At 22.9% G+C, this 22,805-nt stretch overlaps 1 protein-coding gene across 1 annotated transcript; it reads right to left on the reverse strand.

Annotated features, from left to right (window-relative positions):
- Nucleotides 1-16,002: 16,002 nt before the first annotated feature.
- On the reverse strand, nucleotides 16,003-19,854 carry LOC145845563 (GTP-binding protein Di-Ras1-like). Its single transcript, XM_082952754.1, has 4 exons — nucleotides 19,731-19,854; nucleotides 18,849-18,976; nucleotides 16,474-16,644; nucleotides 16,003-16,287 (listed from the first exon to the last, which is right to left on the reverse strand). The coding sequence occupies exons 1-4, from the start codon at nucleotides 19,852-19,854 to the stop codon at nucleotides 16,003-16,005; spliced, it is 708 nt and encodes a 235-aa protein (XP_082808880.1).
- Between the last annotated feature and the right edge of the window lie 2,951 nt (nucleotides 19,855-22,805).

Genomic DNA, 22,805 nt, shown 5'->3' on the forward strand with positions numbered 1-22,805 from the left:
ACTACGTCATTAAATATACTTTTTAAAACTCCATTTGAGACAACTTTAAAAAGTTAAAAGTAGTTAGATAACAAACTAGTTAGTAAGTTTGTATGTTTTCGAGATTTATTTTATCATTAGTAAATAAGAAAGGTATTTTAAATTTCAAGTACAGGTTATCAGTATCTAAGTGAATAGAAAAAGTAGTTTTCACAACTGTTTCAACATATTATTAAAAAAATTAGCCTGAATAAGTTGTGGACGATAACTTTGCTATTTAATCTAAACTTTACAAATGTACTAAAGTGAAAGCCATGTTTTAAGTATAAATACTTGAAAATAAACCTCAAGTGCTATTATACGTATAGCTGTTTGTTTAAAAATTATAAAAATTTATCGGCTATACACTATTATCTAACTACTACAAAACAATCATTTTTTAAAGTTTTTATAAACTTATTTTATAAAGCTTTTCAGTAAAATACTTATATTTTTATTGAAAATATTTATTTGAAATTTTTAAACTTACTAGACAGAAAGTTAAAGCAACAAATCTTCCAGTATTCATCTTTTTTAACGTTTGTAATATTGTAGCACTAATTTTAGGTAAGTACTATTTTGAAACTGCAAAGTAAAAATATAAATAAGTATTTTATTGCTAAGTTTACAAACAATTGATTTTTCATCAAAATACAATCATTACTATTTACTAGTAGATAGGAAGTTACAAAGTTAAATTAATAATGAAATCATTTTATAAACTAATTATAATAATATTATATAATATTAACTTCTATATGTTTGTTAATGACATAAATATTTATTGTAAAATTCATTATGCAAATATTTTTTGCAATATTTTTATAACTTGGTTTATAATATATCTTCAATATATAGTGCTAATAGTTTAAAATAATGCAACATAGCTGTACATTTTTAAACAATGTTAAACACATATGAAAACTGTTTATATACAAGTTTGTGCTGTAATAGTTTCTGTTGATATCTCAAATTTTAAGAAGCTTTCTTTATGTTACACTAATAACTTAAAAATGAAAAAAGTAAAACACTACTAAAATTTTGTTCTGCTTTAATTGACACAAAAAAGAGTTAAAATGTAAAGTTTTTAAAGTTGTATCTAGTACAAAACTAGGTGTGTCAAAACTAAGCTTAAATAGTTGAACCGAATAAAAGTTTTCTTTATATAGCGTTAAAAGTCACAAGGTTTAAGTCAGTTGATTGTAATTAAGTACTTAGCATTTCACAACTTAAGTAGTTTAGAAGTAAACTATATCTTAATTACATTAAAAATATTTTAGTTTTTTATAAAAAACTAAATGTTCAAATAAAACAAGCATGTTGTTTAAAATCAATGGTATTTTTATGTATAAAATAATTTTTTGTCTACTTAAAATATAAAACAAAATTAGATATTAAACTTTTTTTCTGTAAAACTATAGACAGTCATAACGTAGTTTAGATTTCAATTTAACTAATTTTGCTTTTGATTTGTTCGTAGAACTTGAATGATAAAGTTGTTATCATAGAAAAATTTAGCCATAAATAAGTAATAAAAAAATATTCAAAAAATTAATAAGTATTAATTTATTAATAACTATGCGTTTGTAGTAGTTTTATGCATAACAGTAATATTTGCTTTATAGGAATCTGAAACAATTATTTATAAAAATTAGTGTCCAAAAATTTTTATTATAAGAACGATAAAACAGGTTATTGAGGTGTTTAAGATTTATCATTTTTTAAAATACCAAAAACCTTTAATAGAAGCTTAAAGAGTTTATTGTACTAAAAACAAAAAGAAAAAGTGTTATATAAAACTAGTTATAAACAATTTATTTAAAATTTAATCTGATTTTTGTGCACTTTAAAAGACATCATATTTTCACAAGTAGTACTACTTAATAAATTCATAAACATATTGATTTTTTAAGCACTTTTAAAATTTAACTATGGACAGTTAGAAAATAAAATAAAGTTACAAGTGTAATATAGTAATCTACTAACTATTTAAAAGTAATCAAAATTTAACAATTATGTTAAAAAAAAAAAAATTCTCGATAAAAATTGGGTTGCTAACAAACTTATTTTTAGTAACTTAAATTGTTTCGATACTTAATGCAAATATTAAGTAATGCTAATCACTTCCATAAACAATATTTAAGGTTTTAAACGTATTAAAATATTTTAAATGATCTTTTCCAAACAACTTTTTGTTAATGACATAACAACTTATATTTTTTTATTTGTAAAACATTTGTAAACTCATTTGACTTTGGTGTTTTGGATTATTATTTGAACAACACATTAAAATATGAGAAATAGATGGAAAGTAAAAAAAATATAAAGAAAAAACATATTTTTGTTATTTAAATTTTGAAATTTAGCAAGATTAATAAACATTAGGCAAACTCGTGTTAACAAGTTATATACTTCTTCCAACTAAAACTTGGTTGAACTTTTGTATTTGAAAAGAGAATATTTTAATTAATCAACCGATCTTTGACTTTAAATTAAAATATTTATAAAAATTTTTTTTTTAATTGTAAAAGCCAAACCACAACACAAATTGTTTAAATCTTTAAAACTGAGTATGTTTTGTTATGTATGTTACTTTAAAATTTTGCAACTATTGAAAGAAATATCAAACTATAGTAAAACAAACTTTAAGATTTTTATTTTATACATCATTACGCTAACTTTATTAATATTAACTATTTTAAGACTTAATAACTTGAAAACTTTGTAAGACTTAAATAAAAATAATCTAACTTTTTTTGTTATAATTTAACATAATTAGAAATACTACTTACTTGCTAAACCACAAAACTTTAATAATATTATTAACGATCGACTTAAAGTATAAAGTTGCAATGATAAAGAATTAAAAAGCTAAAAGTTTAATAAAATTGAAAATAAAGGCAAAATAGAAATTTTTTGAAATAATAAATCTCATTTGTGATATATTTACTTTAAAAATTCTTGAAAAACTTGTGTTATTATAGAAGACATTTAGGCACTTTAAAAAAGTTGTCTTTTCCACAAAACTTAGCCGTGTCCGGACTTTTTTGTTAAATAATTGGTTTATAGAATAACACAATAAATTTATGTAGTAGCAGGCTGCTTTTAAAACTATAATGGAGTTTGAATATGATCAGTTTTTTTATGTGTGGATAAATAATATAGAAAAAAACTATTTTAGTCTGTTTAGCAAAGTTTCAATATAGAAAAATGTTATATTATTTTCGAATCAATTATTTAATAACGTCTAACAGAAAAAAAAAAATTTTTACAAACAATTGAAACCCCTGGTTGCAAATGCATGTTGCTATTTCATTGCACTTTCACCGAAAAAGTTTTCGATATTCCGTTTAAACTCATTTATACATTTACAGGTTCGCGCTTTGGTGCCGAGTTGCTGAATTGACCGTTTTTTATGCAAACTAGTAAAATTGAATAGCTACATTTTTTTAGTACTAAATAGTTATTACCAGTTGGAAAGAAGCTCAACTGTTAAATACAATGTTACAATGTTTTTTTTTTTGGTCTATACCCGCAGTGAAATTTTTTTTCAAAAAAAAAAAAAAAAATTGTAGTCGTTGTAATTTTTAAGCATTAATCACATATATGTCTACAGATATTTATAAGGTATACAGGTATTTTGCATTGTAATTTTTGATAATATTCTTGATAGTTTACGGTAAAAAACTTTGTACTTTGCAGAAATGTTTCCAAATTTTACGTCAATTTATATTTTTAGCCTTTAAAAAACTTTTTTTAAATAGCGTTTTTTTAATTGTGTTTCATTTCTTATTTAATCTGACCTTAAAAAGAATAATAGTAAGCTTTAAGTTAAAATTTTAGAGTGTTTTAAATAAGGTTTTAAGTAATTTCTAAGTTCAAAAATGTATAATAGTTACATAAAATTCTAAAACTCAGTCAAAATGTACATATGTTTATACAAAAGCATAGAATAATAAAGCTTCTATAATAAAGATATTAGTGTATATACTTGGTAAAACATGTTATTTTATAATTAAGATTAGTTAACAAAATCTGCCATTTAGTAACCACTAAAAATTTTAAGCATTTTATGATAAAAGACGAACATTTCAAAAATAAACTATTTAACTTTCTAAGATCAATTATAATTCCAAGTACTTTAAAAATATTAAAAAAAATTAATTCGTGTTACACTTGATTGCACTTATTTATTACGCCAAACATCGTTTTATACAAGTTAATTACAGAAATAAACAAAGCATATTTTTAGTATTTTAAAGCTGTTTTTGTTTATTGATTAAATGATAAAAACAAGTATAAAAACTTGTTTTAGTTACGAAAAGTATGTACAGTTTATAAGTTTTACAGACATAAAAAAAAATCAAAATGGAACGCGATGCTTTGGTTTTCTACCCATGAGTCTTATACGAAGTTCAACGTTGATAAAGATGTAGTAAACGATATTTCTGAATGTATAAAACTTTGTAGAATTTTGACAAAAGACGATGTTTATATACTGGATGTTTTTTTACTTCTGATTCTCTTCTTATATAGATTTATTTTTCTTCAACATTATTATCTTATATTTTTTCTTATACAAGCTCTTTATCGCTGCTAGCGTTTCTACCATTAAAAAGTGTGTTTTGTTGATGACGTGAAAACTAAAATTTATTTATATATCGAATGCTTAACTCAAATGTTAATTTAAAACCCATCTGTTTTGAAAGTAGAATAACGTTTTAACAATGATAACTATTCATATGTTATAAAGTTTTGTAACACTTTATTTTTCATTATTAAGTTTTTGTTCAAGTTAAATTACTAATAAAACAAAAATTACCGTTTTAGCGCAAAGTACTGATAACATTAGACGTAAAAATATTTCGGCTTATTACATTTTTATTTTCTTTAAAGAGTTTGTAACCTTTAATTAGAGTATTAACACGTTTGCTTTTAGTGTTATTTATCTCCTTTTATAAGTTAATTTAAAGTTATATATTGTTTAGTTCTTATGTTACTAAACATGATTTATAGTACTTTTTTAAGCATAAAATTCAGTTAATTTTCGTTTAGTTTTCTTTTCTTTCATTTCGGTTATTTGATAGTTTTATTGCTATGGAATAAAAATGTTTAAATGATAAAAAAAATATGTGTATTAGATCATAAGTAATTTTCTAAGCATGTTGTTTACGACTAGAAAAACCGAAAGGTTCCTTTGTACACCAGGTCCTTTGACAAAATTTTTTGAGCGCTTTTTTATATCGTTCAATATAAAATATAAATTAAAAATTTACTTCATACAAGCTAAAAACAATTATTTCATCCCTTTTTCGAAACAATTAGTTTTTAATAAGTCTACTTGATAGACTAAATTATACAGTATGTATTTGGGAAACAAGTATTATTATTTTTTAGTTATAAAAGTAAAACAGGCTAAATATTATAATAGTTTTTAAGTTATTTTATAGTTTGATATATTTTAGTTTGTTGTAAAATAATGAAACGTTATTCAGAAAACTTTAAATTTCTCGTCAAAATGTAAGTAATAAAAAGCCTTGGTAAAACTTACTTATAGTAATAAATAGTTTAATGTAGATTTTCATTGATATTCCAACTAAGCTTACAAATGAATATTTCAATATTAGCTTATTTTAAAAAAATAGATAAATTATTTTTAATTCTTAAATTGCTGTCATTCTATAAATGATTCAAAGTTTTATTTTTAGATATAAGCTTGTTTATGTTTAAAAAGTTGTTACTAATATAGACTTTCAAAAATATTTTTTGCTATTGAATGAATAGTCACATATTTAATTGATATTCTAATTCCAGCTCCTACTAGCTACTTTTTTTAAAGGTTCGTAAAAGTTTTGAGTTAAAATACTTACAAAGCATGTTTTATTAAGCTATACTAGTTCAGTAAACTTCTAGAGTATTTTTTTACTACTTTTACAATTGAGGTATTGAGTTTATTTAAAGAAGACTGCTTTAAATTTGTAAAATAAAACTGTTAACTGTAAAATCTAAGAATTGTATTTGATATAATTTTAGTAAACTAACAGGTAGTATTTTGATTTAAAATTTATATCATTGAATTAACAACTTTTTTTTGTAAAACTTATTGCTTTAGGTATACAAGAATAAATTTTGCTTTAAATTTATATTTAAGTCAAACTTGTAATCAAGGTCTTTATATTCTATTTGCTCATAAAATATATTCATAAATAGGTTTTACAGTAGAAGTTTACTAAACAAAATGGTTGCTAAAAAGCAAATCAGGCATTAGTTATAAGTAAAAAGCTTAAAGAATACTTTAAACTAAATGAATTGAACAAAACATTTTATTTTAGGGTTGTTTTCTTTTGACTTGCTTGCATCTTTAAAGCTTGTTTTGAATTAGATAAATACAACGTTTAAAAATACTTAAAAATTCTTGGTTTTTTCAGTTTTCTTTCTTTTTGACTTGATATTTATACAATGGAAGTTTGTTTCGGAGTCACTCCAATGGAGACTTTTCCTATTTTCAATCCAAACGAAGAATATTTTGAAGAGATGCTGGAAATCTTTCGCCAGATGAGGATAACTGAAGACAAACAAATGGAGGTCAGTGAATCTCCTAATGAGAAGAATTCAACCGGTACTTTGCTGAACAGGAAAGTTTATATCAAAGTGACGGCATCAGCTAGAAAAAGGTTGAGTGAATTTTCCCGTCTCACTACGTGCAAAAAATAAAAAAAGGATCCTGCGAACGACATGTTTCAAAATGTACAAAAAAAGTGGTTAGTTTTGCGCCGAGGAAAAATGTCGTGCGAAAATTGAAGATGTAAGACAAATGACATTTAAATACATATCTTTAAGTTTTTTTGTGCATTATGTTTCGTTTATACGTTCGTACTTTGTTTTCTTATTTTCAGGTTTTCGGTTCAGTGGCAACTTTGTTTAATAATTAACTATTAGCTATTACTACAGTTTTGACAACTTTTCGTATTGAATATTTTACTTTAAAAACCATTTTACTTTTTTTTTAATAAATGATAAAATGTAAGCGCATTATCTTATAAAGTTTTAAACTTCAACATATATAAGGTAAATAAAACCAGTAACTATAAAAGAATATCAGCGCTTAGAGTAAAACTCTAGAATTTTTCAACTACAAAATAACATTTTTGAATATGTTTTTATAACTTTAAGCTTAATTACATATAAACGGCATAGTCTTCAATTGCTGCACTCTTTTTTTAGATCTAAACTTGAACATAACTTCATTTTGTTATTGTTGTAACAAATAAGGCTTATATGCATTATGCAAACAATTTAGAATCGTTTTAAAAATATGTACTAGTCAAACTTGCACTACTAACACCAATATATTATTTCAATGTAGCGATTTGTAGTATTCTAAATAACAAGTCTCCGCAATTATTAACTTTATCGTGATCACTTTTCAATGTTACATGTATACTATGTATTGAACTATGTTATATGTAAGTTTAAAGAACTGTTTTTTGTATTGAGAAGTTAAAAAATTTAAACCGAGGAATAAAATTATTTTTAAATTGTAGAAAAGGTTGAGAACGAAATCGATAATTAGCATAAGTATGTTACAGCGAAAATTTAACATTTTCCAAAACTATTTCAGCTGTATGAAAGTACTTTTGTGTAAAAAATCACTTATGAATAAAAAATGATTTAATTTGACAAGTTTTTTTTACTTACTTTGGCTAAATCCTAAAAATGTTCTAATGTTTTATTTATATGTTTTAAAACTAAAATTCATTATATTATGAATCGTACTTTTATCAAACAATTGTTTTAAAATCTATAAAAACATAGTATTTATAGATTATATATATTGTACTTGTTTAAAAATATGTACATTTACTACTTTATAAAAAAATAGTCGTATTGTTTAATTAACTATGATAATTATTTTATACATAATGCACAACAAATAAGTAAAAACTTATTAATATACCAACATTTATCTGCCTTGGTAACAATTTGTCATTAAGTTTTTCTTCAACCAGCAGAATAAGCAAAATTTAGAAAAAAAAATAACAAAGTAGTAATTTTTTTGGTTTTAGACATAAAACAAAAATTTTGTAAAATCTTTTTAGTATATTAAAACTGCAATAATGTTTTATTAAAACTAAAATTTTGCTATTAGTAAGCTTCTAACATCAGATTTTCAAGACTTCCAAAGTACTTTATAAATTCTTTTTTTCTTTTAAAGATTTTTATAGAGTAAGGTGTTGCAATTAGTTTTAAAATTACTAACTAAAATGTTTAATTTATTTATAATCTTGTATAATTAAACCCGTTTCAATATACAAAACTCTTTTATAAAATTATAATAATTACTTTTTAATACTGTTGTCAAACAGATTTATTTGAGCTTTGACGAAAGTATCAAACGTTTTAATAATTCTCAGGACGATAGCTCTTTGTTTCCTCATTAAAAATAAACAATCTTATATTTTCACTTTAATTAATAATAATTATATTTTTCATGCTCAAATAGATAATGATTTTTTTTTTTACAGAAGTACTAACAAATTTATGTTCCATAAGATATATTGAGGTTCAGAAAAAAATTGAGTAAAAATAATAAAATGTACGGGAGATTTAAAAATCACACGAGATATTCTAAAGTTGTGAGGTTTATAAATAGAGCAATAACTAAACTACCGCTGCAACCCGCATTAACATTTTTATTATTTTGATTGGCGACCACCAAATATCTGCTGACCCTTTATAAGATGATATAACATAATACTTAATTTTATATTTCTAAAATTAACTCAAAAGTGTACATTATATAATTAAGTTTTATTTTCTTTGTTGTATTATGTAATTAACGAGAGATTTATGTATTCTTTTTATCTTATCAGGAAACAAAGAAAATTTCTGTCGTAACACAAAAAATAATAGTTTTATAATTTTTCTTTGTTTAAGAGTCTTTCCGAAGTTTAAGCTAATAATTATTAGCTTCAGAGTAAAACAAAAACAATAAGTCTTTCGTAAGTTTAGTTGTGTTTTTGTTTAAAGCGTTTTGTATTTTTTGATTGTCTAAAAAGTATATAAATAAAACTGAAATGTATTTAATGTTTATTAATGTTCAAATGTTAGATAGTTTATATTCAATAATAAAAAACTACATTTATAATTACGTTTTAAGTTTACATTTTAGATTTATTCCACAACGAGGTGTTATGTCACTTATTAATTTTGGCGAAGATTATCAAAACTACGAGCTAATTGTAATTAAAAAGAATTAAGTTCAATTTTAACGAATATAGTAAAAAAAAAAACATTTTTGTTATCAAATTTAAATATTTCTTATAAGTTCAATAAAACAAAAAATCTAAATCTAACACTAAAAACATCTTTAAATTTAAAAAACCTGAAAAGCAATTTAAAAGTTTTAGAGATCTAATATCCAAAAATTTAAATCGACAAAATTTTAATTTCGATCTAAAAAATAGTTGCAGTTTTAATATAATACTATGATGCTTAAAAGCGACAATTCTTCTGCTTTGTTTTTTATTGGCTCAATTGTGGTAATTCTTTTGGCTGTACAGAAGTACGAAGTTGAAGCTAAAAGGTTTGCTAAAACATTTACATATATTATCATTTTTCACAAAACTTTTATTTTAAATTTTATATACTAGGCAAAGTTTAAATGTCTGGTCAAATCTTTACCAATAAACCATTTAGAAATTAAAATGAATTGTATAATGTTAGTTTATATATTTTTAAATGAAAGTTGAAAGTTGTAAAAAGTATGACAAACATCGTCTTTATATATTTACGAAAAATTTACAACTCTATCAAATTAGTTAAGAGAGCTGTATTTTATAGAGATTTTTTAGTTATTAAAGATATCTAAACAGTTCAAACGCTTTCAGAATAACATTGAGAGACATAAGTGTTGATCAATTACGCAACATGAATTGTAAGGGAAGGATTTTATAATTTTGCAAAAAAATTGGATCATACTGTCACACAGATATATTAACTCATCGCAGAAAAAGAGATACTGGTAATTTTTTTGTTATATTTAAAAATAATTCAAATATTATGTTTACTTTAAGGGTTCAAGACTTTTAAAAAGTAGTTGTATATATTGTATATTGAACGATAAAAGCACTCAAAAAATTTGGTCTAAAAAAATTTGTTGACGAAAAAAACCTTTCGGTAATCGATTCGTACAACACATTTTCTTAAGTTTTTACGAGCTATAAAAAATTAAAATCTATCCATGTAACATTTTTTACTTTGAATAGTAAAACAATCTATAAAATGAAAAAAAGAAAAGTATTTTTGTTTAACAAAACGTTTTAAAACTTGATAGTAAAAATTAAAAGTGTAAAACTTTTCGTCAACTAAAAAGTGTAAGACTTTTCGTCAACTAAAAAATAAATTGCAACGTAACAATAAAAAAGGTTTAAAAAATATATTTCATAACAAATTTAAAAAATAATATAACCCCTTTATTACTTTATAACTATTTAATAACGATGTAATATTTTAGTCGACGAGGAGAAAAACAGCAATTGCAAAATATGCACAGAAATTTGTTACAACAAAAGTCATTAGACTAAAAATAAGTTTAAAATAATGTTTGTAAAAACTAAAGCATCAAATTTAAAAGAAAAACTTAATGCCTAATTTGTATATATTCTAATAAAATTTTATAAATTTTTATTTCTTTGTTTAAAAAAGGTAAACAGCTTTTGTTTTGTTTATCGGTAACTCTTCTGTACTTTTAGATCTAAGTAGAAGTGATTTTTTTGTCAAAAAAACTGTAAATGTTAATCATTTGTTTCAAACAACAGTTGTTTCTTTATGTTCATGTTGTGCTTATACGTCAAATAACTTGCAGTTATATTAAACTACTTTTCAGTTTTTTAAGTTTCTTGAAAGTATATAATTTACTATTTAGCTGTAAATATAATGTTTTATTAAACAATATCTGTATTGTAAAGTAATAAATAGTTAAAATGTTTTGTTATTATAAAATTTGATTTTCGCCTTATAAAAATGAGGCTTAAATAAGATTAATATTCTGTCTAAAAATATTTTGTAGTAAGACAAAAACATCTCACATCTCATAAAAATAAGCGCACTAACTAGATAACGAAAGGATAATGACAAAAATATCAAACAACTTTTAACTAAATTCTTTTTATTTATAAATGATGATTATAAAATGATGCTCTATAACTTAATTCTTCTTTTTAAATCGAATAAAAAATCGTTTCTAATATAAAAATTGCGATTTAAACATAAAACAGGTTAGCAAAGAATTTCTATGCATAGTGATAATTTAATAAATTGTTCCATACTTTAGCTAACTTCCAATTAGTTTTTAATTTTGTCTGTAACAAAAGACCATTTTTTAGATTAAAACAAGTTAAAGCCAATTTGGTATCTCTTTTCAAAGTTAATAACTTTTGTAACTAATGTAAAACAGTTTATTTGAGAGACAACAGTAGGATAAAGAGTATTCAAGTATAAGTTTTATACTATAACATATATTTATAAGAACTAATGGACTTTATTTATGATGTAACTAACTTATAAATATATTTTTAAATATCTGTTGTTTAAATTTCAAGAACTACAATTTATTTGATGCAAAATAATGACCTACTTTGCTTAAAAATACATTTACGTTTTACTAACTTTTAAAAATTTAAGGCAACTGATGAAATGAGTTCTAACTACAACTTCGTTTTAGTATTATATACATGTATAAAAGCTTTAACTTAATACTTGCTAATAACTTTACTAAATTAAATATTAAAAACATTTAAAATGAAAGTTTAAGTTTTTTTTGTATATTTAATGCAATTATTCAACATTTTATTCAATAAATATCTTTTTTTTTTCACACAATCATAGTAGCTACATGATAAACTCTATATATACAAAACTAATTATATTTACACATTTACAAGTCTTATACTGGTTTTGAACCTGAAATATATAATATTATTATTTTAGTGTTTTTCAAAAATATGTTTTTAACAATCAGTTAATTTTTTTTTATACAAAAAAGATAAATTTTAAATTGATAATACAAACAGAACAAACTAGTATATCTCTCCAAATTACTCAATGTAGTATAAAGGTAGTTCATATTGTGTGACTTATTTAAAAGGTTTTGGTTATTATAATGTAGTTTAAAATTAAATGAACAACTTTTAGTGAATAATAAAATTTGATACTTAAAAGACTAGAAAAGTCAAGATTGTAAGATGATAAAAAATCTATTTGAACATGTTTTTTTTTAAATAAAAATATAGTTTAATTAAAATGTTATTGAATAAAAGTGATGCGTTTTAGTCTTAATAAACTGTTCTACATATCTTTGGAGTATAGTACTTGTAAGCTTAATATAACTAATAGTGTTAAAAAGTTGGGATTTAAGTACTAAGATTGCAGTTTAATTAAAACATTTTTTTTTATTAAAATTTGTTAAAAACAAATAAATAAATAATACATAAAATAGTTTGTAAAATATATTCCTAAAAAATTCATTGACAACTGTAAAGCTATGCTGCTTTAAAAGTTAACATAAAAATTGAAGTCTGCAGTTATATATCATTTTACTTTAAAAAGCTTTTTCTTGTTTGTGTAAGTTTACAACTACTAAGTAAACACAAATATTGACATATGTTAACTGTTTAAATTAGTTTTCAAAATGTCAATACCAACTACTATCACATAAAAATATAAGTATTTAAATTGGATTAAAAATTATTGAGTTAATTTTAGAGAATTTATTCATAATAAAGTTTTGAAGAATGACAATTTATTCGTGTAAGTACAAGTTATATAACAAAACACTTCTGAAAACAAAAGCATTTAACTTAATTAACATATTTTCTTTGCACAATTTGTACACGTCAACTTTAACTAGTAGAAATAATGTAATTTAAATTAATAGGTTTGTCACTCACAGCTTTATTACAAAGTAGAATAGAGAAACTTACTTCTAATGTCAGACGAGTTCATGAGTTATGTATTTGTAAGTTTACACGATCAATACCTTGAAAATAATAATTTTCTTATATTTTCTTAAGTTAGTTTCAAAAATGTGAATACTAACTACTTTCGCATAAAAATATAAGTATTTGATTTTGATTACAAATTATTGAGTTACTTTTAAAGAATTTATTCATAATAAAGTTTCAAAACATGACAACTTATTTAGTTAGTAAAAATTATATAAGAAAATACTTCTTAAAACATATACTTTAATTTTGTTTAACGTGTTTTCGTTACACAATCTGCATACATCAACTTAAACTAGTAGAAATAATATAAATAAAAGTTGTAAGTTCATTATTCACAACATTATTACAAAATAGTAAAGAGAAAAACGTGTTGCTGATGTCAGACAAGTTCAAAAGTTATGTATTAATAAATTTACATAATCAATTCCTTGAACTTTTAAATAGTTTCTACATTTTCATGTACATATAAATAAAAGGGCGTTCAATGATATGTAGTGATTTTGTTTTACTTAAGTTTGAACAAATAGCAAAAAAAGTTACTATAAACATTTTAAACACTTTAAAAAAATTATTCATGTCAAACTTCATATCATAGTTTTATAGTTTTATTAAGTTGTTAAGTAAAAACTTTTAAATTTCATATATTTTTAACTTGAATTAATAGTTAATAAACTTGAATAGATATCTAATGAATTTATAATTGGTTTAATAAAACATTTTTCAAAAAAAGAAAAAAACAATTATTTAATGCTAAGTTTACTTAACATGAATAAACATATATAATATAACATGAAGCGGAAAAGGCTTATTTGTCTTCAGTGTTTAAAAATAACTCTATAACAGAAACATAGCTTTATTAGTTAGTTGAACTAAAGTTTAAACTTTTTTTCTACAATATATATAAATAATGCACTAACGTTTTAAACTATAGGTTATACTCTATTAGAAAAAAAAAACTGCACTTGATAATTTCAAAGCCTTTACTATGAATATTTTTTTTTGAATTTACTGATAAATCTAATTGTTATGTTTCTCTAAATCAACATTGAACTAGCTTTAACAGTTGCTATAATTTTCCCATAGTAAAACTTATAATGTTTTTTTTGGTTACAAATAAAAACGCCAAGAATTATTTAAGTTTTAATTTACTTGAATAAAAGTAAAAATACATAGATACTCAAGCTTTCAAAATGCATAGAAGTAATTAATATTGTGGTGAAAAAAAAGTTACTAGAAATTTAAACAAAATTTAAATATAAATGTGAAATATTAGTTTTTCTTAAACATAAGTAAATTTATATCTTCCAATCAAAAGAAATACGCTTTATTAAGCATATGGCTCATAAACTATTTTGCACAAGTATCGATTTTATTTTTAACTAATAGGCTAAGCTCGAAGTAATAGTTTAAGTCATTATAAATTTAATTAGTTGATTCATTAAAAATTCAACGTAGTGGACTTGCTAATATATTACATACTTGATAAATTATGTATTAAATTTTGTTTATTTTTGTTTAATTTTTTCTCTATCCTATTATTCGCTAAGATTTTTTTCGGATTATTAAAATTATAGCAGTAAAAATTATTGATAAAGTTGATTTAATTAAAAAAAGATTGTTTCCAAATCTTTAGTTTAAGACACAAAAAAATCTTAATATGTATTAATAAAGATCATATTGCATTTAAAGTATTTTTTGCTTCCATTAAAAAGTTTTTAAGAATAGTTTGCTATTCAAACACATTTAGAACTAGAACTAAGGCTTACACTTAAAAATTATAAACTTTAAAAGAATTCAACAAAACAAGGTAACTAAAACATTGGTGTAGAAAAAAGCTTAACAATATTTGATTTGATTTGATTAAATTCTACTGTTATTTAGCTTATTTAATATGTTTTGGCAGCTTAATGTGGTGATAACTTCGATTATTTCATACAAAACATTAATTAGTTTAGCTACGCTTTTAGCTATTTAAAAAAAAAAAGTTTTGTAACTTTTACAATAAATCTAAACAACACAAAGTAAAAATATTAAAAAAATAATAATCATAACGTGAGTTATAAATTATCAGTGCATTCTAGAAAAACATGACTTTTTTTTAAACCAATTGTTTTAAATACTAAAAGTGCTGTAAATATCACTATAAGTATTATACTTGTTCAAACTTAAACATTAACCTATATGACTTTCTTACTTAAGAGTTTACTGTAATTACTGATCCGACATATGACAGCTTTGCTTTTGTAACATGAATTAGGGCAAGTACGTAAAACTTTAATTTAATTATTTTAACATTTTGCTCAATGCTGCTCGATATAATTTAAATTTTTAGATAAACAAAGCTTACTTCAAAATTTTTATTAGCTGTTATTTATTTAAAAAAAGTAACAAGTTATTGCAATTGAACTTTTCAAATCTAGCAAGGTATACAACAATAACTTTTTATAAATTAATTTTCAAAAAGTATATTTTATAAAGATTTACTTTTTAAATTGAACGAAATCTAAAAACATTGTTTAAGGCAACAGTTTAGTTAAAATGAGGTAATACCAGCTTCAATATCATTAAAAATTGTTTAATAAATAAATTAAATGTTTAATTAAACTCTGTTTGACCTATTTAAATTTGAAACAAATGAATATAGATAGACCTGGATGAAAAGTTGACACAAATTCATTTTTCAAAGTATATACTAAACATAAAACTTAAATAATTATAATCCATTTGTAAAAAAAATATTTTCTTAAACTAGATAAAAGTTTGCAGTTAATCTTTAGAATTTAGAATATTGAAATGCATAATTTAAACTAGTTTACTTTAGAATTTTTTTTATCAATTCATAATTTTATAATAAATATAAAATAAGGATTGATTTTTTTCTTTAAATATTCAACATGTACTTAACAACTAAAAAGCTTTTAATATTAAAGTATTTAAAATTAAAAGATATTTGAAACTAAATGAAAAAATATCTAATTTAAGAAATTACGCAAGTCCTGACAGCCTTTGCTGCTTCTGACGCCTCTAGTGACAGTGATCGGGAGGTTTCCATGGCAAGCAGCCTCCTGAAAAGTTGGTCCACATTGTAATTGTCTCTGGCCGACGTCTCAATGAAGCCGCAACCCCATCTTGTGGACGTCTCCTGTCCCTCTTCAGGTGTCACTTCCCTGAGATTTAGGCCTGGTTCGTCACCTACCAGGTCTGTTTTGTTGCCTACCAGGTAGATTGGTATGTTGGTCAGTGTGCCTCGTTCTTTCAACATCTGTTATATCAGAACAAATACTGTTATTAATGATAAATTTTTTTTGAGATGTTAATCCTTAACGTTATATATTTTAAACATTTCTATAAACTTAACTTAAAGATATTAACTTACACTGATAGTTAAAATGTAAACAACTAATGATGTCTGCTAAAACTAGTTTTGAAAACTCGAAAATTTTAAAACCTGACTGTATATGAAGTTAATTGTTTCAAAGGATTTTCTGCTGGCAACTGAATATACAAGTAGAAATGCGTTGCCTTTGGTAATTGAAAGACTTCTCATTGCAGGAAAATTGTGTGTTCCGCTTGTATCAGTTATTAGCAGAGTGCAAACATTTCTGCCACAACTGATCACCTGTTAGGTAAACGTGATGACGTCATAATAAAAAATTACGTATGTAAATTAACACCTAAATTCTTTATGTGACTGTAACCGTCTTAGTTCTAAAAAGTTACATTAAGTAATTTATTTTAATCATGTTATGACTATCATATGATGTGATGTTGTTGATTTATTAACTAAGTCATTTATTAATAGTTCGTACTTGTTCATCTTGCTACGATGTATATAATTTTATAATAGTTATAATTAAAACTTTCATTTATTTTTTAATTTAACGCTCAAAATTAATTGCAAGTTTATCAATAAAAAAATAATACAACACCATAATTATTAAATTTTGAAGTTATCGTAAAAAATTTCATCGGTAGTTGTGTTTTAAAAATCAACTTATTAGGTAGAAATTATAAAATTAAATATATTTTCATTACAAAATTTAGTGAACTTATAATAGATATACAAATTACATTAAAATATTCAAATAATTGAATTAAAATTTTTAATTACTTGACAACCTTGACTTTTTATTTAAAATATGGATTTTAATATAAGATATATTATAAATGTCAAAAAATTGATCTTCTTATTTTTCAATGTATATTTTTAATCTACTTTATCTACTAAAATTTATGTAATAAACTTAGTTTAATTGAAACTATTTGGTCTTAAGTATAACATATTCATTTAAAAACACTTTGTTTCGAGTATAACATTAAGGTATATAAAAAAGTTGTTCATCACTTCTTGGTAAAATTTATACTGTTAAAAAGATTGATGAAATTTTATTGACATCTATAAATAAATATTGTATTACGTTCTTTTAAAGAAAATAAAATGAGAATTTTTCGTTAATCTGTTTAATGCTAAGCAACATAAATTTTAAGTACATAAACATAAAAATTATTTTTTTTTGTTAAATTATTACTTACAACTTAATTAACACAAAGTTGTTTATAAATTTTAAGAATATAATAACTAAAATTAACAAAAAAAGAATACTAACTTACTTTCTTGTATAATTTTAGGAAAATTCAAACAAATTTCTTAAATAATAATTTAATTTTTTTAAATCTCGTAAATTTTTTATCTTTCTATTGAGTATTAAAATAGACAACGCTAAATTAAGTTCAAAAAAAAAGTAAAACGTTAAAGAGTTTGAACTTGATTAATGTTATTTATTTTTTCACTTCTGACAGCAAATCGAACTCAGCCGACAAATTCATTGAGTGGGAATTAATTATTTCAATTTGTCGACCGCAAGCTTATTAGCAAACCTTTTTGTGGTTTGATATTACAGTATTGCATTTATTATAAAATGTAGTTTTTACAATTTCTTTTCGATCTGTTGAACATAATTCTATAACAGGCTGTACAAAAATTATTTTACCTATTATTAACAAATAGTTATTTTTAAGACGTTTTAAAAACACAAATATATATTATTATAAATAATATATAAATTTTATGTTTTGTTATGTTGTTTAAATTATCTGAAATTTTCATTTAGAAAATATTCAAAAAATTTTGTTAAGGTAAAACTATAAAGTAATTTCCGTTTAGATTATATATCTAAAGTCTGTTCACTATAATAAAACCACTGAATAAACTTTTAATTTTTTTCTAAATGTTGTAAACAAACAACTACAAGAACTTTTTGCGCAAACGTTGATAGTTTCGAGTTCAAACAACATTTAACAACTTTATTTGATATTTGATATTTTACATACAGAACTTAGTGCTTGTTTTTAAAGTTCATGCAAACCTAACTTGCACACTGAACAGTTGAAAACTACCCATAAAGTCAGTAAACAAGTTAAATTTTACTCATACCCACTTAAATTTGTAAACAAAATTAAGAGTTAATGGCAATTAGTTGTTTCAGAAAGTAGATATTTTTCTATATTAAGTATTTTAATCTCTTTAGCTTTATCTACAAGCCATAGATAAAATACGGAACTACAAAAAAAATTTAAGTTCAGTAGTTATAACAAATATATTTTCAAAACACGCGTATCTTCGATTGTTTCAATGTAATTTTAAAATTAATTAACTTAGTAAACAAAGTCAAGAATGCATAGCAATTATTTTTTTAGAAAATACACTTTTTGGTCAAATTTGACGGCAAAAACAATATGTAAGCGTTAAGTTAAATTTAAAAACAAAAAATATTATAAAACTTAAATTTAGTTGCTTTAAGGAACGTGTCTGTCAGAACTCACATGTGTGTACGTGTCTTCGATTGTTTTGACGTAACTCTCCCTGAAAGTATTTCTGAGGAACCGCCACACGAGGGCGCTCTTTCCGACTCCCCCGTCCCCGAAGAGCACGACTCTGTATTCTGAAGTTTCTACCTGGTGTGTTGATAATTTCCTTTCTTTTGATTGTTCTAATGTTGATGTCTTCTTGTTGAGTTTCTGTATGAAAAATAAGTTATAAAGTACTTTGTTATAGAAATTTATTTTAACTAACTTTTTGTTAAGGTTTTGTCGAGAGAAAAAATGGTGATGTTTTTTTATTAACTCAGTTCAATTACAAAACCAATAGTATAAGTTAACTTTAAGAAGTTGTCATTACTAAAGTTTGATTTAATAAAAAATTTGTTAAAGCTCTATTTTTTTTAAACTTAAATGTATTTACAAAAATAGATTTGTAAATTTTTTTATGTGCTTTTTAGATTTTTTATAAAGAAACTTATAATAAGAATAGTCATGCACACTGTTTAAATAGATTATCAAGAAATAAATATTCTTATTTTTAATTTGTAATTGTAATTTTCCTTCTAAGTTTTTTTAACATTAGTTTGAGAAAGTTTTGTTATTGCAAGAAGAATGCTCTTAAAGACTCAAAAAAAGTAAACTAAAAAAAAAGTACAAAAAGTTATAAAACAATACAGCTTAACACTTATGTATGTTACTATAAAATGTTAAATAAGTAATTAAAATTTTAGAAAATACAAGCTCATCAACTAAACAGTTTACAAAAAAAACTTAATTGACTAAAGAAGTTAAGTTAAAACTACAACACAAAGCTGATATGATCTTCTAATATACAAAACATGCTAACATATAAACATCAAATATACACCTTATCAAAAATGCAACCATCGGGCAGGGATTGTCTTCTACTTACGAAAGATGGAATCCTGTTCAGCAGTTCTTTCCTAAAACTTTTTGGTCTTTTTATCGGATAACTGTCCTCAATATTTTTCTTGACTGTTTTCAACATTTAGGTACGTTTTAGTTAGTTTCTTAGTTTAACTGAAATAAAATAGTTTCAAATGAGTTTTTATTTCGTCGACTACTTTAGTGTTTTATGTTAACATCAAATATAAATTAAAGTCCGCATTGTTTACCGGGCTAGCAGATTACAGTAAAGAAAAACACTAAAAGCTATAAATACTACAACATATAAGTTGTTACAGCTTTATACAAAATTTGTCAGGTAATTTGTACAAAAACATTAGTTTTGCTTAAATAGTATTTTTAGTACACAAATTCAGAGATAATAAAAAAATCCAGTGATTTAAAATATTATGCTTATCTATAAATTCAATTTTTATTACATAGTATAGGAAATAAAAAATATGTAACACAGCGAAAATCTTGGCAATTTTAGAATAAAAGGCATTTTTACTTGTGTTTTGTAGGATAACACAAAAGATAACAAATTTAATCTGATTACAAGGTCTTTTGTGAATGTTTTACTAAACTTTTTGTCATGCTTTACGTTGAATAAATTTGGAATTGTTTAATCTAATTAGTTTCAACCTACAACTTTTCTTGCTGCTTACCTTTAAGACAAGTTTTATTATTTAATTAAAAAATAAAAACTCAATTTAACCCTAAGTTTATAATTTTACTTTCGTTGAAAAAGATGATTTCGATGTAAGTTAGATATAATGTTTTACTACGTAGTTAAAAATTTTTGATATGGAAAAATATAAGTGTGCATAATAAATAATTTTTTTTTAAAATAAATTTATAAAGGTAATAGCTAAGACAACAAAAAGTCTCGAATCTTTAAAATTTATAGAGAACAAATACAAACATTGTTAACATAACTTTTAGTACAACATTAAAATATTACTTATATTTTATAGCTTATGCAATATCTGATTAAAATAGAATCATCAAGCCAAAAAATTGTCAATAAACAAGTATGCACAAAAATCGCTGGCAAATTTTATTTGACAAGATATACACTTATTTGTGGCCAAAATAAATTTCACAGAGCTTAAAGTATTACTTTTAAAGTTATACAACACATTTCTTTGCACGCTATAGTGTGTGCAAATTTAAGATTAAAATATGATTAATAACTTTAAATAGAACTTTGAAACTTACTTGAATTTCTAAAACTTAGTATCTTATGTATTTTATTAAAACACTAATGAAGAAAAAAAATCGTTAAAAAGTTACAAATTAAACCTAACTAAAAAAAAATTGCGGTTAGCGATGTAAACAGTCGTTTATTAGATTAATTTAGTTGTAACATAAAAATTTTAAATTCTTAGAGTGCTTTTGAAATTCTTTAGTATTTTTTTTTAAACCTATAAAAGTAATATTAAGCTTTAAAAAAATAAAATTAAGCTAAAAAAATTTACACCTACTCATCCTGATAATTTAATTTTTATACTGTCTTATTAACTTCTTTATCAATACTAAAACTAAATACAATTTAAGTAAAACTTATTTATAAATTTAACAAAATACAAAGGTTTAAAAATTTAAAAAATAAAGATCAACTGCATACTTCAATAACAGTAACACAAGTGAAATTGCATAAAAATTTACTCAATCGAATATGTATATTTAGCCAGCAAACGAAAAAGTTATCTTCTCTCAAATCAGCGTTGTGACAAAACGCTTTGACAAATTGCAAAAATACGGGAGAAAATATTTTAGCGACGAATCTTTATGCCAAGTCTGCAAACTTTGAACTTTTCAAACAACTGATTTGTGTCTAATGGAACTTAGACTGTTTTTCTTTTTTGTTCATTTAGTATTGTAGTTATATATCTCTCTGAAATTTATAACCAGTCATTAAGGTTCACCCTTGCTTTACACTTAGGTTTATAAACTTGAAAATTAAAAGCACACGGTTTTTAGCAATTGAATTAAGCACAAATTGCAAACAAATAAAATATATAATTAAGTTTCCTTTGTTTAATATACTTTTTATTTTATTTACATTTGTTCAACAAAAGTTGTTGAACTATAAAACATTACTTTTAAATACAGTTTTTATTGATAAACAGAAGTTTTTATTTTTTTTGAGAAAAAATAGATTTAAATAGCTCAATTATCACATAGAAAAACTATATTTTTATATACTTATAAAAACAGACTTCTTAAACTTTGATCAATTTAAGTAAAAAATATTCAATATGAGAAATATTTTTGATAGAACGTATGAAACACGTTGTACATATGTTTTACCTATGCCTGTGTTAATAAGAAAACTAGTGGCAAAATGTTTTAAAGTTCAAAGTTTAAAAGCATACACAAACAATAATAATCAAAAAAAACGCTTATGAGTTATCTTTATTTTTAGCAAGACATAACTAAAAAAATCATTAAAGTTAATTAATTGCATGTTTTAATTACACATATTTTTTCATTAATACCGGTAAAATGTAAAAAACATGAATACATTAATTGTCACTCTTTATTATTGATCTGTTGTGTTGAACAACAGTATTTTTTTTAGGAAGCAACCCCTTTACAAGAAGTAGGGCTTAATTGTGCGATGATAAATTATTCGGGGTATACGCTCAGCAACACAATGATTTAAGAGTTAGTTCGTTAAGAAAACGTTTACGTTTGTACTGATTGAATATACTTATTTAGTTTTCTTAGAAGTTTTATTTTTAATACACTAAGAATTCTAGTAAATTTATATTAAAGTAATTAATATAAAATTATAAATAAAACAAATCATATATTTTTAAGTTTAAACAGCATATAAGATTTACTCAATAATTTCTGGTTATAATTTTAATTTTTTTGTTAATTATCAAGTTTTTGTTTTGAAGTTAGTTGGTATAAAAGCTAACCTAAAAACTTTCAAAACTTGTTAAGTACAATTGAAAAAAAAAAAACATTTTTTTAAAGCTTTGTAACATTTTGTCATAAACCATAACTTACTAAAAGTTTTATAAAAATTTAGTATAGAGT

This window comes from Thalia democratica, unplaced genomic scaffold, assembly GCF_965202585.1.
Source record: "Thalia democratica unplaced genomic scaffold, ktThaDemo2.hap1.1 HAP1_SCAFFOLD_88, whole genome shotgun sequence".
Classification (NCBI taxonomy): domain Eukaryota; kingdom Metazoa; phylum Chordata; class Thaliacea; order Salpida; family Salpidae; genus Thalia; species Thalia democratica.